Here is an 18,582-nt window from a genome sequence, read left to right as displayed (position 1 = left end):
ACTAATGGTATTTACTTCTTGTGATATGCTATATATTTTTTAAAATAGGATATTATTAAAGACCCTCACCATATGCAGTTTGAGCCTCAGATATATACCTTCAGCTAGTCCACACAAAGTTTACCTAGAAAACTGAGGTTCTGGAAAATAAAGAAGATTTCCAGAAAGGAACATAGAAGAATGAAAAGAAAACGAGGTAGTAGTTATAGTAGTGCTTCAGTTCCTTAAGTGAATAGGAAGTCAGGCAGGGGAACTGAAGTAGTTAACCTGGTAGGAATGGAAGCAAGACTGGAGAGTGCCAGGTTGCTTTCTAATTTTGTTAGTCATTTTTAATTTATGCTTGTGACATATGCATTAGGACTTTAGACTCTGTCCATCTCTTTAGTAGACATAGTTAATTTGAATTTGAACAAATGAAACGTTTGTATTTGGTGAATTGAAGCAACAGTATATAAAAATCTATGCACATTGGCCAAATCAAATTTCATATTGTAATTAGAAGTTGGTGGCAGTGTCAGTACACCTTCATGGAGATCAGTGTTAATGGCTGTTTTAAAAAGCACAGGGGCGTCTAAATAGAGAAAGTAAAATATCAGAACCAGTAAGACAAGAAATGGCTGGTAGCGTATTTTCACATAAACAGTGGTAGATTTGCAAATACTGAAATGTTTGCTAAATTGTCAAATCAGAGAATAAGATTCAGTGACAATAGAACAGATGCCATTGTATGAGAAAATGTACATGATGACTGGAACAAGGCAGGGAACAACTTTTAATTTCATTTCCAAATGTTTGCATGAAAGATCTCAAAATTGTTAAAATCATTCTGAAAATCTAAAAAGGCAATCTGGGAGAAAATTCTTATATAGTTTGCATTTATTTTAGAGACTGTATTGTGCCATGTCAATACACAATTGATTTTCTTCCCTTCTAAAATTGAAAGGACAATATTTGCACTAAAGTGCATGCTGCCCAATTGTGGATTGTCAAACACAGGAGGACTTTTAAAGAGAGATTGATGTGAATTTGTGTTCTTCCATGGCTTGTAAATTCATAGCGCAGATAAAACAATCCATTTTGTTAGTGGAATAGGTGAGCCCTTTGTGGGGACACAGAAAACTTCATAATTTCCTGCAATTCTGCTTGAAAGATACCAACCCAAGCTAGAGCACTTCCTCTGCTGTTAGATAGTATTCTGGTCTCAGAAAACCCTTCCCTGTAGAGAACCTGAACACTTGATGCTAAATATGCCCTAGAGTGAAATGAGTCTGGCACACTCTGGTCAGACAGTAAATATGTGTTGAATGAATGAGTCATCATTTATAATTATTCAAACATTTTTTTCTTTTTAAAAGTGACCTTATTTTAAAAAATGTGTATAGATAAAATCCTAACACAACAGAGAATGCTGTGTTATGAAGAGGTTTCCAAATTGTAACAAAAAAAAAAAGACCACATTTATTTGAGACAGTATTTAATATGCTAGTGTGGGGATACAGAGACAAATAAATTTTAATTCTTTGGACTCTCTGAGCTCTTCAGTCCAATCTCAAATGTTTGGCTTCTTATATTTATTATGATTATCCTTATTAATAAAATAAAAATTACAATGAACATTTATTGAGCGGGTTACTCAGTATCAGATTCTATGACAGGAGCATGACATGTGCTTAAAAAATGCTTTTAAAAAATAATCCAAACAACGCTATGAAGCTGTTGTATAAAGATGCTGTAACTTTCTCATAGTTACATGCTAGTATTAGGTTATGAACCGAAATAATCTTAAATTCAGAATCTGTTCTTGAGGTCATTAAATTTTATATGATAGTATGCAGTTAAATTTTATAGGGTTTATGGTTATAAATCTTACCATGCTTATAACCTGTTGAAAGAATATATCAGATTGCAAATTCATGATTTAGGGAAACTGAGCATCCTAACAATTATTATCTTAGTCATCAGTCACACTGCCAGTTTTATTAGTGGCCTTGAATACTGACTGAACCTCAGAATCACATTTACGTATAAGACAAGAGAAACACTGTTCTGTATTTTCACAATCTGGATCAATGATAATATGGCACTGCTTATCAATCCATGTGTAGATGTACTACATCTTTAATAATTATTACTTAAATTTTAAAATATTTGATACTCTCTCTTATTCCCATCAAATTAGGCTCTAGGGAAAAATTTTGTGTTTCATATAATTACTTTAAAATTCAAGCTGATTTCATATTTGAGAGAATGAAAACTTGTGTGGAAAATAAAAGAATTCATTGAAAGTCATATTAAAATTACACAAAAATGGTCCAAATATATACTTGCCTGATATTTTGAAAGAATCAATAGAGTAAATCTTTTTTTTGCATTATCCCCACCCACAAATGATATATGTGTGCACGTGTGTGTGTGAACAAGAGAGGGAGAGGGAGAAACTGGGAAAGAGACAGGAAAAGGCAGGAAGAGAGAGAGGGGAAGGGGACAAGTCTAGTGGTGGAGCTGTCATCCTAGTACTTGAGAATTTTATTAGTGATATAAAAACTTCAATAAAATGAAGTTGATGAGTATTTTTAGATTTATTCTTTAGTTATCTTATAATGAAGATATAAGATACCTATTCTTCAGGTATCTTCTATCTTTATTCTGATATAAAGAGTAAAATGTACAGAATAAAATCAGCTTATTGGCAATCACCTGGTCTTTCCATATAGAAGATGCAATACACTTTAGTAATTAAAACAAAACAAAAAGACCTCTTCTAAGGAAAAGTTTTTTTTAGCCTAGTTTTAAAAATATATTCAGTTTGGAACAATTACTGTATCTGAAGACAGAATTATATTACTATGCTAATTATATGTGAATCAAATTAAAATGAACTGTATATGATTTTTATAAAGTTAATGCAAAACAGTATTTGATAACTTTCATATTAGCATATTGGGTGTGAATAATGCAGGTTCTAGGGAATTGTTTCTTAAAAAATGTTTGCTAAAGAGTTAACATTATAAATCAAATATACATTATATATATATTGCAGTTGAGTAAAACAATGAAAATTGGAAAGATCAAGTTATATATTCTTCCATGTAAAATATTTTCCTAATTATAATTCAGATTTATATTCTGAGAAAGGAAGGGAAGAAATGACTAGGCTTAGCTTCAATATAATAAAAGCATACCTACTTGTTATAAGTTCTTTTTGCTGATCATAATCACATTTTACAGTTTTTGGCCCTCTGTCCACAACTGGCTAACTTTAAAATATGGCATGGTATGAAATGAAACTTGTTTATGTAAGTGATGCTTCATTTTTTTCTGTAATTTATTGTTCAGGGGTTTTCAAAAATGTTTAGTAGAAGGCTTAAGAGTATTTTATATAATAACTTTAATGTTATGTGTCCTACATTTACCGTGGTATGTTACATGAATTATTTTATTAAATAATGATTGTCAAAATGTTGTACTATCCTGTGTATGCAATTAAAAACTATATTGCTCTTCTGTACATGCTGTACATATAAGTGACCCCATGGGTCTCCCAAAGTGAGCCTTTAACATTCCAGAATTTTTACTGTGCATCTGTTGCTGGCATCTAGCCTCCCACCCACACAGGCTAAGGCTAACTAAATGAAGTTTATGCTAGTGCAATAAAGTACCTAAAGATGAAGTAGTAAAATGGGAAGACAGTTACCTTATTAGTGGGGTTGCTAACATAGCTTCACTAGAAAAACGTATGCACATACGTGGAAGAAAACAGAGTGGATGTGAGTGGGAGAACCCAGAAAGTAACTTATTCGAATGATATTTCATACGTATCTTTCTATGTTATATATTCCAGATGGGAGTCATACAGCTCAATGAGGACTTCATATTTATTGAACCACTCAATGATACAATGGCCATAACGGGTCACCCACACCGTGTATTTAGGCAGAAAAGGTCCATGGAGGAAAAAGCCACAGAGAAGTCAGCTCCTCACGGTCATTACTGTGGTGTCATTCCAGGTAATGCCTTCTCCTAAAAGGGTTTAACTAAATATGCAATGTGAGATGAATCCTTTAATAAATCCCCCCTCCCTCCCTCTCTTCCTTCCTCCCTTTCCCACCCCTCCCTCCCTCCCTCTCTCTCTGTCTTTCTGTCTATCCATCCATCCACCAGCTTTATCTTTTTTAATGTGGACTCTCTCTTGGTTAATGACAATTACTTATCTTTTTTAGACTTATCTTTTAGTTTTCTATGAAATAGTACATTTTAATATCAAAAAATAGAAACTCAAAAGGACTTCAGATATTAATATATTACATGCTCTATATCCCTCAAGAGGGATACTCATGGGTTACTGTTTCCCTCACTGGAATAGAAATGACACCGAGAGAATTGCAGATTCCCTGAAACTGAATACTGTGAACTCATGGTCTTATTTCAGTCCACCTCCCTGAGAACATCATAGATATCTCTTTACTTTGACCAGAAGCAGCTTCTACTTTTTCTTCTTTTTCTATTTGACTCGAGTAAAAATCATCTTGAAGGTTAAAATTAGAAGAGGAATAGGAAGAAGAGTCAGGATTTACTTCTTTGAATTTTATTCTCAGTATCAGAATACTTTAAATCTGGAAGTTTCAGTGGCTCATAAACATTCCCAACCATCAAATCCTGGTCTCTGTCTGCCAATTTTTCACAGAAGTAAAATGGGGTGACTGTTTTGTACACTTCCTTATTACTTCCTTTGGCAGAGATCTGTGGCATTAGCAAGAAGGATAAGGAAAATGAATGATTTCTATTACATAAGTAGGACCTGAAAGTCATAGTCAGCATTCAGTGGTTTCCCTAGGAAAAATATTTGGACATCTAATCCAGACATCTCAGTGAATATTCACTGATATGAGAAATATTTCCCTATAGTATCTGAGGAAATGTGAATTTATTGAAGAATTTTTGGTGTAAACACTTTAAAATTTGAATTGGAGATTTAAAATTAGGTGTTCGTGTAGTTAGTGCCAAGATAGCAATTCTAACATTGGTTATGGTATCTGAGGCTGATTAGGTATATAAATTGTGATAATAAGTAACATTTGCAGAGGCCGTAGCATGTTCATATCATCAATTGTCTAGTATGTTCAAATTCAGAAAGAATTTCAATATGTTTCTCTTTAGATATATTATCTCAAATTAATTTATGATCTCTATTTTCTTTCACAAAAGCTCATGATATCAGTCTGTATTGGAATTATCTTCAGAAGTGGTTAAGTAAATCTATCTCTGTGTCACATTATTCAACGTACATGATCAAGTCAATTTAAATAAGACACATCCCTCTTCTCTATTCTAAGAACTGTAGACACAATGGAGATAAAAAACAGCTGAACAAAAGTCACAGTATGAACAAGCAAAAGAAAGGTTTTTATATCGTGAAATAACAGAAACAACTTGGATTTAGTCCATTTAAGGAGATTGCCTTGTGTGAGTTATACTGAAAATCTGCACTATGCAACTTTTGAATCATAGTGAGTTCCAGCTATTCTAATTACTCATGTATACGGATGACATAAAACAGGCTTTGTGTGCCATTATGCACAGAGGAAACGTTTCTAGAAAATTCTTATTTTTGATAGGTTTATAAAGCATAAATACACAGTTCATATTTCACAGACATTGTTCATAAACTTTCTAATTTTTTTTAAGGCATGACTGTTGTATCTTAATTGACCTGTTTGGATCAAGCACTTGCATAGAAGGAGTGCTGGAGTGCTAAGCTATCATCAGTTGGATGCTTTACTGAACTTAACTATTTTCGATGCTTTATAAGGGTCTAGAAATTTTAAACTCATTTTAAAATTAGCAATCCATGAAATAAAATATTCATTTACTTATCAGCATAAGTCTAATTGCAGTTCTTCCCTTCTTACTTCAAGCTGATATATCAACATATTAAAAACATGATTCAGATGTGGATAATGTTGCAGTAATTGCCTTTTCACAATGGAATCATAAAGCATATTTGTATTCAACTTGGTCTTTGCCCTATTCCCCTTCATCATGTTAATGTCTTAAGTGTATTGTGTTTGTAGGTATTGATTACGTAAATATTTTTTCTAAACAGGCACTTAATAGTTTAGGATGACTTTGTTGTGTTCTTTTATTAACAGATAACATAGAGGAAAGAAAGGCACATGAGGTTGAGAGTCAGAGGCCCTGGTTTCAAGGCCTAGCTTCAGTCTCACTCCAGCTAGGTACTCTTCTTCACTTCCCTTGAACTTTTGAACCTTAAATTCTTTTTTTTTTTTTTTTTTTTTTCGCGTTACACGGGCCTCTCACTGTTGTGGCCTCTCCCGTTGTGGAGCACAGGCTCCGGACGCGCAGGCTCAGCGGCCATGGCTCACGGGCCCAGCCGCTCTGCAGCATGTGGGATCTTCCCGGACTGGGGCATGAACCCGTGTCCCCTGCATCGGCAGGTGGACTCTCAACCACTGCGCCACCAGGGAAGCCCAATCTTAAATTCTTTATTTGCAACATAAGTAGGACCAGTCACCTCACAGGGGTACAGAGCTAAATGACACAGCTCTTATTCTCAAGAGGTAACCAATGTATTATTTTAGACAAACTAATAAATGAGTAATTATACTATCTATAATAAGAACTATGACAGACTCAGTACCCAAGATTCTAAGCTTCTGTTATTTGGTTGGGGGGGTGTGGCGGTTGAGCCTCAAAGATCAAGTAAAACTTATCCAGACTATAGGGAGGAAGGGGAACAGAGTGTGCAGGTTAAGAAAATGGACTTTGGGGTCAGACTGCATGTGGTCACATCCTTATGCTGCTGCTCCCTACCTGTGTGACTTTGGAAAACTTCGTTGATCTCTCCAAAGCTCCATTTACAATATACAAAATGGGTGTAGTGGTACCCAAATTTCAGGGCAGTTGTCCAAATTAAATGAGATTATTTGTGAAAATGGAAAACATATGTGAAAATTTAGTGGACGTTGTTAGACAGGGAAAGAGCATTTCAGGCAGACGGAACAATAAATACAAAAGTATAAAGGCAGGGGAAAGCATCCAATGTCTACAGTGTGGACATGAGACACAAGCCTGGAAAAGTAGTCATGGATGAGATAATGAGGGGACTTGGGGGCTGTTGTAATAAGGAATTTATCTGGAAGGCAAAGTGTGGTCTTTGAAGACTGTAAGCAGGCAAGTGACATTATCAATCAATATATATTCCTTAACATTTAGTATAAGCTTGTGAGTATGTCTGCTACTCTGTGTGAACAAGAACGAGATTTATAGAATTGAAGAAGACCGATCTATTTGAGCAGGATATAGAGATCATCTCTATTCTAAGAGCTAACTTAACCCAACCACTACTGAAATAGTTTCCATATGCCAACCATAACGGTTGTGGAGATGATTGTCAGTATGTGGAGGGTATTATGGGGAGCACATAGTGAGCACTGGTGAATACACATTTAAAGATCTTTTAACTGAAAGCGTGTGGTATCGACTCTATTGTTTTTATACATGCATCTGGGTAGAAAATGGTCTCAGGATTGAGATGAAGAATGAGCTCAACGTGGTTGATGTAGACAATGAAGACATCAAAGGAAGCAACTTAATAAAAAGATAACTCCAATATGCATGATATTCACACACAAGGGCTACCTTATATAATGGAGTCATAGAATCATGGTATTGGGATTCTTAAGAAACCTAGAATGTTCCAAATAGCCTGTTTAAATATAACGTGCAAATAAGGATGTAGCACAGACAGTTTGGGGCCATCACAGCTATCATTAGCTGGGGCAATAAAGGTAACAAACTTTTCTGTCTCTCCCTTACATGGTCTCTTTATCACTCTTGATATGGTCGAAAAGCCCCGCATTTTATAATTATCCCCTCAGTTTCATATTATCTCTCCTTTTATTTTTCTTATGTTTCTGTCTCCTCCATGGGCATGTCTTCTTCCATATGTGCACCCCCTAAATGCAGGCATTTCCCAGGACTCTCTCCTTTTCCTTCTACTTCTCATGCCACATGCTTCCCTGTGTTGATAGAACCCAAATCCATGGGTTCAACTTCACTTACACATTGTTTAGTTCCAAACTCTATCTCCATTTTAACCTCTCTCCTGACTGTCAGGTGTTTAGTAACTTCTACTCAGATGTCTCTCAGGCATCTCAGACTTAATAAATCTATAGCTGAACCCATCATCTTTCCTCCCAAACTGCTCTGCTGATATTTCCCACTATCTACCTAGTCACTTGAAAATAAACACTAAACACCCCCCCACACATGTAAACAACAGCAACAAGAAAGAGTAACTCTAACCACCTCCGTTTTCCTCTTTTTAGTCTGATTGCTGAGGGTGATGTCTGCTTTCTAATATGTTGCCTATCATCTCATCCTTTCTATTCTAACCACTGTGTGATTTTTACACAGAAGATCAGTGACGTAGCCATCTAGGAGAGCTGCGAAATCTGTGTGTCTGAGTGTCTCTGTATCTATCTATCTATCTATCTTTCCCCATAATCAGTTTATTAGGTGTTGACCCTGCCAAGATGAGCCTTTTTGTATACCTGTAGGAATGTCTCCTACTAAATATTATAAGTTTATATGACAGTATACAAATATATAACCATAAGTAGGATTGTGATTACAATTAGAAAAACTACAAAATTTATTCCTAACTGTTGTAGATCTTAAGATACTAATAAAACCAATTTCTTATTCTGTCCTTCATGAAGGTCTTTGGTATTAACTGCTGGTACTAAATATGGACTCATAAAATTTACTTTATAGTGATTCTGTTGCAGATGGCTACTGTTGCTTTTGTCCTTTTGCATTTTCTTGTTTCATAATATCAATATAATGCTTATTGTTGTTAAATAAGGAGTCTTTGCATTTATTTTCATAACACTTTTGTTAACTTAGTTAACTGACTCTACTTGACATTTGGATAAAACTTTGTTTGTTAAATAGATTTTTAGTCTGTGTCCCTGTGACAAAAAATGAGAAACCGTAATTTATGGAGATATCTGAGAACAGTGAAGTTTCCAGCAATGTGGCAGGATCTACTTCATGTTAGAGCTCAGAGCTAACTCAGTTGGACCTAGAAGTTAGTAATAGAAGGGACCCAGTATTTCAAGAATAGAAGAGATAAACTAATCCTGGCATCATGAAAGGGTATTAGAAGGCAAGTAAGGTGGAAAAGGTAGTAGGATAGGATAGGATAGAATAGAATAGAATTGACATCAAAGTTAAAGTACCTGGAACAAGACTCAAAAAAGGGAATTTATCGGAAACCAAGATGATGGACTGGAACTATGAGCATACATACAAATTCAGAACAGAGACATGTTCATGGAAACGGGACTAACTGGACACACATTTTTATATCCATGGGATTCCACTGAACACACATGTTTACTTCTGGGGACTCCACTAAAATTAGAATACAAAAATATAAAAGATGTCGGCCAACAAATACAAGTTTGGGAAAGAAGATGACAGCTATTTAGTGACATCAACAGAATTTTGGTAAATGGTAAGGAGAGGAACAGGTGATAGCTAATATAACAATGGATTGTGGAGATCATTGCACAATTGTCAAAACTTGTCAAGGATAATTGAATTGTACATTTAAATGGCTCCATGTTATGGCATGTAAATTACCCCTCAATAAAGCTGTTAAAATCATAAATTCGTTATTAAGGTACCACATGCATACAAGAAGTTGCACAAATGATGTGTCCAACTGCTGAATTTTCTCAAAATGAACATAACCATGTAGGTATGACTCAGATCAGAATATAGAAAATATCAGCACCATAGATGTCCCCCTTGTGCCCACTCCTAGGTACTGATCATCTCTAGCTTAGCCATTCTGGGGATTTTAATTTATTTAATTTACTGCGGTTAATTTGCATTTCTCTGAAGACTAATGTGATTGAGCACCTTCTCATATGCTAATTAGCCATTTGGATCTCCTGAAATGGCTCTTCAGATTTGTGGCCAATTTTTCAATTGGGTTATCTGTCATTGATTTAGAGTGGCTTTTTATTACTTTATTATGGAAAAGTACTGTAAATATCTTCTCCCACTTGGTTGCATGCTTTTCATTCTGATAGTGGCATATTTTCATAAACAGAAATTTTACATTTTTATGTAGTTAAATTTATAAGTATGTTTATTTGTGGTTACTGCTTTTATTTGGCCCTGTTTGAGGAATCTGGTACCCTGAGGTCATACCTTCCATATGATCCTGATGGAAGGCAGAACCAATTCCTGTGTAACCCATGTATAGTTTGAGTAAATAGGGGCACCTGCCTGACATTAGGATGTATGGGTCAGTCACTTCAGGCACTTCTGGCAAGTAGACCTTTATTTTGTCACTGATTTCAAAATGAAAATCATGGTGTCTTTTATATATGGAATTATTTTATTTATATGAATCTCTGTGCTAAAAATTTTACAAATGTGATCTTATTATAAGCCACCCACAACTCTAGACAGCAGGTGATATTGTTATTCATTTTACAGATGAGGAAACTAAGGCTGACTGAGTGATGTTAGTTTCCCAAGTGGCAGAGTTAATAAATGGTAGAAGTCCAGTCTGTCTGATTCCAAAGTCATGTTCCAAAGCCAAATGCTCATTTAGATTCCCTGTATGCGGGGAACTTATTTGGTCTTGCTCACCATTATATCATCAGCACATGTTGGTATTCGATAAGCTTTCTTTTTAATTATTGAAGAAATGGAAGTTTTTTTATTCACTTTGCTAAGATAGAGGCACATTTGAAAAATTCATTTCTGTGTTGCAGATAAAGGAAGAACTAGATCTAAAAAAATAACAGAAAGTGGAAGAGGGAAACGATATTCATACAAATTACCTCAAGAATACAACATAGAGACTGTAGTGGTTGCAGACCCAGCAATGGTTTCCTATCATGGAGCAGATGCAGCCAGGAGATTCATTCTAACCATCTTAAATATGGTAGGCAAACTTTAAAGTGCGCTTGGAATTTTTTCAAGAAAACTCTAAGGAAGAAATGTGTGAGTATAATGAAGTTCTTTAAAAATTAACTCATTACTATTCCTTTCTTTTATTGACATCAGTAAAAAAATACTTTAGGTGTACCAAATTGATCCATCTCAAAAGAGATATCAAAATAATAATTCACATCCTCTAGTAAAAAATCCTTATTGTTAATTTGATGTGGCAAAACTTTTTTTCTATTATTCTTTTATCTCTTTTTGTGCCCTTCTTTCTTTTTTATAAAAGGCCATTTGTTGAAATAGCAGAAATGTTATATTTGTTTATATGCATGGCCCCACCCAAAGTACTATAGATTATGAGGTGGAACAAAAATGGAGGTTGGTAATCCACTGAGCGCTTATATAGGTATGTAAAATTGCATGTCAGATACAAAACTAGTTGATGAGTAAGACCTAATAGCTAATAGTTACTAGCTGAATCACATGTAGCTAACTTTGGTTGATAGCTTCTGGACTGTAGAAATCTAACTTGTACCCAGGATCTTATGGATGCTTACTACCACATGAATCCTTTGACTTAATTGCATACCCTGTCGGATAAACTTCCTTCAAGGCAGAATTAGAAGGTTGTCGTGAAGAGTGGTTCTTAGGGGAGAATGAACATAAATGAAAGCCAAAGGCAAATGTCCCTTTATAACTTCAGTTGCCATATTAAGCAAGGTGAGAACCACTAATTCAAGGATAAATTTGTTATATAAAATTACTATTTTTTACTATTTTTTGCTGTCGTCTGGCATGTTTTTTTTTCAGTGAACATATTTTCCCACACTTCAGTCATTTCTGTCTGTGTTCAGCTAACTGCTGACCACTCAACCAGCATTCTGTAAAGAGCAGACAGGCATAGCCTACCAACCTCAGTCTCTTTTAAATAGTACTATCTCTGAAAGCGTGGGTTTGGTGTGCCAATTTTAATTTTCTATTATAAATTAAATACTCAATTTTGCCAAAAAAAATCAAGGTACCACATAAAAAATTTGCCTTCCTTTCCAGCATTGTTACATATACCATGTTTTGGGAAAATCAGTTATAATGATGACCTGAAACCATTAAGCAACGATGGCCTTGTCTTCATGGACAGCCTTGAAGGGAAGAGCTTTGAAAATACTCTGTTCCTATTTGGCAGTTAGCCTTGGGGAGAAAAAAACTCTAAGGAATAAATTGGGAGGTGGCATAAAGCAGGCTGAATTTTCAGGACATTTTCTCAGAAGAAAGGACACTGGCATTTTGTGGTCTTAAGAAAATTTCTAGGGTTTAGTTACTAAAATTTTTCTCTTCAGTATCGTGAAAAGCCCAACGTTCCCTCTGCACCCCATTGAAATGCCTAGATTATCAAGGCAGCAGTGAGTATAGCAGAATGCTAGGTCTAAATTTCTTGGTATCTAAAATGAATTAATTATTGCTTATTAAGCTAATTTTAAAATAATTAAAAAAAATTTAATATGTAAAATTGCTCAACTGAATTGAGATTTCTCCCATGTCTGGGCTTTAAGAAAAATTAAGATGTTTTTCAGTTTTATTTTAGGATTTTTATTTTTATTTGTTTTTAGGTTTTTAACCTTTTCCAACACAAGAGTCTTGGTGTGCAGGTCAATCTTCGTGTGATAAAGCTTATTCTGCTCCATGAAACTCCAGTAAGAAAGTCTTGAGTTTTTCGTTCAATTAAGTGGGTGAGAAGTTGTGTTCAGGTACTTTTAAGTAAAGGGAATGTTAGGGATTTACTTTTTATTGACTTGAAATGCAGACATATCCAGTGAGTCACTTAAAGTATACATAAAACTGGCCGTTAGTCTTAGTTAATACCTCAGTTATATTCCAAAATTGGAATGTTCTTAGTTTCCAAGGATCCTGACAACAAACCTTAACTTTGCAAAATGCAATTTTAAAAAATCATTTTTAATGACAGTTTTATTTTCTTATTTAAACATGGGCTTTATCTGTAATTCAATTTAAACAGACTATTCTGTGGCATCTTTTTAGCATGCTGCTTATCTGGTACTTTGGAAAACCTTTGTTCTTAAATTGTAAAAATAATGAGTGATTTAAGTCTAAAAGTTCCACATTCTTAATATTTCATTGCACCTCTCTTCTTCTTCAGAATAACATTAAACAGATTTTGTAATTACTGTACCTTCACAAAGTTTTAAGATTTTTAGCTCAGGCAAAATTAATCCTGAATGTCTTCCAGGTTTTAATTAATGTTATGGTCAGCAATCTGCTTTAGTAATTCAAGAAGTCCCCTCAGTTTTTAGTTTTTTGTATATCTGAGAATAATTTGCCTTGAAGTGAAATCTCTTCTTTTGCAGGCAGATCTATATATTGGGCATCATGGAGAGAAAATGCTAGAGAGCTTTTGTAAGTGGCAACATGAAGAATTTGGCAAAAAGAATGATATACATTTAGAGATGTCAACAAGCTGGGGAGAGGACATGACTCCAGTGGATGCAGCTATACTTATAACAAGGTAAATTTTCCAAAGCCAATTAAATGACATTCTTAATTTGATGGCCATGCTGTTAATCCTATTAATCCCTTCATAGAATGCTTTTATTCCAGATTTTCTGTTCCAGAAAACTTTTGGCATAATGCTGTTAGTCATTTCCCTCAATTCATAATAACTGATTTCTTAACAGCCACATATTGGATGGTATATTGACTAAACATTTAGTTAATTAATTTCAAAAAAAATTAACCTCAATTTTTGATGTGAAGATGTAGCCAATGATGATGATAAGTGAAAACGCTGGTGAATTTTGGTGGAACTTTGAACTTATGAACCTACGTGGTATGTTTTTCAGTCATCACCATATAAAGTATCCCGTATATTAAATTGAGCAATTGATAGACTTTCTGGTTCCATCTGAGAAAAAAGTTTCAATTAAGTCTCTAGCTAATTAGTTTTGAGCTGTATTGTGAGTGTCCGTACTACTCAAACATTTGTATTGCAGCACTGAGTGTAAATATAAGAAGGTGAAATGATGAGCAACAATTAACTCTCTATGAGCACTCTGTATGAGTAATTATTTACAAGTTTGTCTTGCTTAGAGCTAGTAAAAATGAATGGTAGTTCACTGTTAACTAGCAATTTAATTTTCGTATCAATAATGTTGACATTTCACATCTCAGAATCCACAGTGACATTTAAACATGATTTTCTGTAATGAATCTATTGAATTTGTGATAGCTTCTTGTTTCTGAATTGTATAAAAACTATTCTACTTATAAATAATTCATAAAGATGAAATTATCTCTATGCAAGAACACAACTGGACTTCCATTTCCAGCTTTGTAGGTGTACCTGATACTGGACCTCTGCAATAAACAACCATAAAACTGGAAAACATTTATGAAGCAACTACTGGCAGTTACTGGAGAATGAGCAGTGCAATCTCTGAAAGAAGGAATTCCTAAGTAAACGCCACAGCCAAGCCAACTTTTTGCCTGGGGACAATTTTTTGACTGGTACAGCAAGCTGGAATCTAGGTAGAGCACAGTGGTCCTGCTGAAAGCACCAGAGAAGAGGATCCTTTGTGGGCAGAGGTGCCAAGAAGTCCTTGTGCAGATCATCTATGAGGACTTTGCAAGACTGGTCTAAATACACAGAGATAGAAACTACCCAAAATTTATCAGGGTGCTATGGAGTTTGGATGTTAAAAAGGTACTAGAAATTGAGCAGATTTGGACCACAAGAGTGGAGCAGCCTTGTTAATACCTTGTCATCACTCCTGGCATTTATCTGAGAAAACAGAAATGCTATGCCTACACAGTAGGCACCATGATCCAGAGAAATGCCCTCTCTTGAACTGTCCTAACAAAGCCTAAAACCAAGTCCCAGTAAGGTATTCAGAGGAGATGGAGTTTGGAGGTTGAGTCCCACCAGTTTACAAAAGTTTGGGAATCATCTTGAGCTTTCGGTAGATCCTCCCTACCAAGGAATAAACTCAAACCTACCTACATTCAGAGTGAGGAATAAGTAAAACAAGAGATAGCACTCTTCAGAGGAAGATAAGAGAATCTTGAATCTCTATATCATATACAATGTCTGGAACATAATGAAAATTAGCCAAGCAAAAAAACATGAAAATGTGACCCATGGTCAAAGAAAAGTAGTCAGTAGAAACTGACCCCAAGGTAGCTTAGAAGTTGGATTTACCAAGTAATGTAAATACTGGACCTCTATCATTGGAATCTCAAAAGAGAGTGAGAATGGGTAAGAAAAGTATTTGAAGATGTAATGGCAAAAATTTTTCACAAATTTCATGAAAAACAACAACTTAGAAACCTAGGCATATCATAGAAAAATTGGTCAAAACCAAAGATATAGAAAAAAAAGTGAATTGGCTAGAGTGAAGGGATACGTTACAGAGAAAACAATCTTAAGATGGATAACTGACTTCCTGTCAGAAAAAAAAGCCCAGAAGACAGTAAAGTGATATCTCTAATGTACTGGGGGGAAAAACCCTATCAACAAAAATTCTTAATGAATTCTTAAGGGTATTTTCTTAATGTATGAAAGTGCATCTACATACACAAAAAGTCTATAGCTAACATTACAATTAATGGTGAAAATCAAAATTTTTTAAGACTGGGAGCAAGGCAAGGATGTCCACATTTACCACTTCTGTTCAGTATTGTGCTGACAATCATAACCATAATCAGTATATTAAGCTGGCATGGGGGGGTATAAATACTGGGAAGAAAAAATTAAAAGTGTCTCTTCACAGATGGCATGACTTGGTACAAAGAAAATTTAAAGCAATCTAGGAGAAAAAAATGCTAGAATTTATAACTGAATTTTACAAGGCCACAGAATATAAAGTCAATTTAGAAGAAAAATTGTATTTATATATGGTAGAAATAAACACTTGGGAAAATTTTACAGTAACTTCCAAAACCATGAAATATTAATAATTTAACAAAATAAAATATCTACACAGCTATACTTAGAGAAATTAACGATCTAAATAAAGGTTTATTCAATGGAAGACTAAATATAGTAAATCCCCTAGATACGAACAAGTTCCGTTCCAGGAGTGCATTTGTAAGTTCAATTTGTTCGTTGAGTCTTACAGAGTTAGCCTAGGTACCCAACTAACACAATCGGCCATATAGAACTGTACTGTAATAGGTTTATTTTACTTTTCACATAAATAATACTTAAAAAACAAACACACAAAAAAAGAAAACATTTTTAATCTTGCAGTGTAGTACCTTGAAAAATACAGTGGTACAGTACAACAGCTGGCATACAGGGGCTGACATCGAGTGAACAGGCAAGAAGAGTTACTGACTGGAGGAGGGAGAGGAGGTGGGAGATGGTAGAGCTGAAGGATCGTCAGCAATAGGAGACGGAGGGCAAGCTGTAATTTCATTCACGCCTGACACTGATGGCAAAGGTTCTGGTTCCTCGCTGGATTCAATTCTATCTACCCTCTAGAAAAACCAATCCACTGATGTCTGGGTAGTAGCTCTTTTTTTTCTCATCATAGATGATACGGTAGCACTGGATTGCATTCTGAACGGCTGCTGCAACCTTCGCGCACTGTTCTACGTTCAGGTCCTGTGCCTCAAAAACTAAGAGTGCCTCCTCAAATAAAGAAAATCCCCTTGCCATTTCCTGCATCGTGAATCTCTTTGGTTCTTTAGTTACTTCTTCTTCCTCTTGTCTCTCTTTATCCTTTCTCTGGGCCTCCAATTCCACCAGGTCTTCTTTAGTAAGCTCCTCTTGTTGCACAGCAGGGAGTTCAATGATGTTGTCCTCTTGCAGGTCTAGCTCCATCTTCTCCCTGAGGGTCGCTAAGTTGCTGAAGACCTCTTTGGACTCCTCATCCACCTTCTCAAATCCACGAAAATCATGAACAAACTTCAGGCAAAGGTTTTTCCAAACCCCATTCATGGTGATGGCTGTAACCTCACACCAAGCAAAGTCAATGTTTTTTATGGCCTTGTAGATGTTATGCAGTAGTCCTTCCAAAATTGTCGCAAGGTTGTTCCTGATTCGTCAGTCGCCTTTACTGCCTGATGAAAAGTGTGACATAAATAATATTTCTTGAAAGTTGCTATAACTCCCTGGTCCATAGGTTGGATAAGCGACATAGTATTCAGTGGCAGATGCACTACTTTGACGTTGGGATAAAAGTTATCCACGAACGGGTGGTGGCCTGGAGCATTGTTGAGCAGCAAGAGAATGTTGAACGGGTCGTCCTTCTCCAAGCAGTATTTCTCTACCTCCGGAATAAAGTGGTGGAAAAACCAGTCCTGGAAAATGGCCTGTGTAACCCAGCTTTGGAGTTACTCTTCCACACAACAGGAAGAGAGCACTTGGTAATGTTTTTAAGGGCTCTTGGGTTCTCTGAATGATAAACTAAGAGAGGCTTCAACTTCATATAGCCAGAAGCATTGCCACCAAACAACAGTTAGCCTATCCTTTGCTGCTTTATAGCCTGGCATCAACTTTTCCTCCTTACTGATGTAACTTTGGTCTGGCATCCTTTTCCAGTACAGTCCTGTCTCACCCACATTAAAAACCTGCTCAATTAAATATGTGTCTTCATCAATAATTTCTCAAAGCATTTCAGGAAATTCCTGAGTATCTGCACTTGCTGCCTCACCACTTACTTTTACGTTGTGAAGGTTGGCTCTAGCCTTGAACCAATGAAAACCAGCTGTGGCTGGCATTAAAAGATGCGCCCTCTGATTCTTCACCATGTTTCTTCTTCAAGTCTTCATAAAGGCTTTTAGCTTTCTCTTGAATCAGCATTAAGCTGAACGGGACTCCATGCTGATGCTGGTCCAGCCTCCACACACTGAGAAGTTTCTCCATCTCCTCCATCACTTTTCCACACTTCTTCGATATTATTGTTGACATCATCGGCACAGCAGACTTCACATGTTCCATGATCTTGTCCTTGTTCTTTAGAATTGTGCCAGTGGTTGAACGATTCCTGTGATAAGAGTGAGTGAAGTCTACCATCTTTTTGCTTTGCTCCACTCTCTCAATTACTTTCACTTTTATTTCTATCGGTATCACTTGGTGCTTCTTAGTAGTACCAGCTACATCACCGCTGCTTTTATGCTTGCTTCTGGACATCGTGGGCTTGAAATAAAGATACTGTACTACTGTACTCTGTACAGTACTGTAGAGTAAAGTATACAAAAGCACAGCCAGTTGTAGAGGATGCACGCACATGACAGCATATGCCAGACGTGAAGTAACTTATGTGATTGGACATGCGAACACAGGTTCACATCTTTGAAAGTTCTCAATTAGAAGGTTTGTATGTAGGGGACTTATTGTGTTGTCAAGATGTCCATTTTCCCCAAATTGACTTATAGAGTCACTATAATCCCAATGAAAATCTCTGCAGGCTTTTTGTGTGTGTGTGTGTATAGAAATTACAGTCTGATTCCAGTATTTATTTGGGACAGGAAAGGACCTAGAAGAGTCAAAACAATTTTGTAAAAGAAGAACAAATTGGGTGGACTTACACTATCTGATTTCAAAACTTACTATAAAGATTTGGTAATCAAAAC

At 35.7% G+C, this 18,582-nt stretch overlaps 1 protein-coding gene across 1 annotated transcript in view; it reads left to right on the top strand.

Annotated features, from left to right (window-relative positions):
• ADAMTS19 (ADAM metallopeptidase with thrombospondin type 1 motif 19) overlaps positions 1–18,582 on the top strand; it is a 285,910-nt gene that overhangs the window by 55,033 nt on the left and 212,295 nt on the right. The window contains exons 3-6 of the mRNA XM_060008921.1: positions 3,842–4,007; positions 10,818–10,990; positions 12,600–12,683; positions 13,356–13,513. Coding sequence (XP_059864904.1) covers positions 3,842–4,007; positions 10,818–10,990; positions 12,600–12,683; positions 13,356–13,513 — 581 coding nt within the window. The remainder of the gene's footprint in view (positions 1–3,841; positions 4,008–10,817; positions 10,991–12,599; positions 12,684–13,355; positions 13,514–18,582) is intronic.

The sequence above is a fragment of the Delphinus delphis genome, chromosome 3 (genome assembly GCF_949987515.2).
Source record: "Delphinus delphis chromosome 3, mDelDel1.2, whole genome shotgun sequence".
In the NCBI taxonomy this organism is placed as follows: domain Eukaryota; kingdom Metazoa; phylum Chordata; class Mammalia; order Artiodactyla; family Delphinidae; genus Delphinus; species Delphinus delphis.
This window is presented reverse-complemented; position numbering and strand designations above follow the sequence as displayed.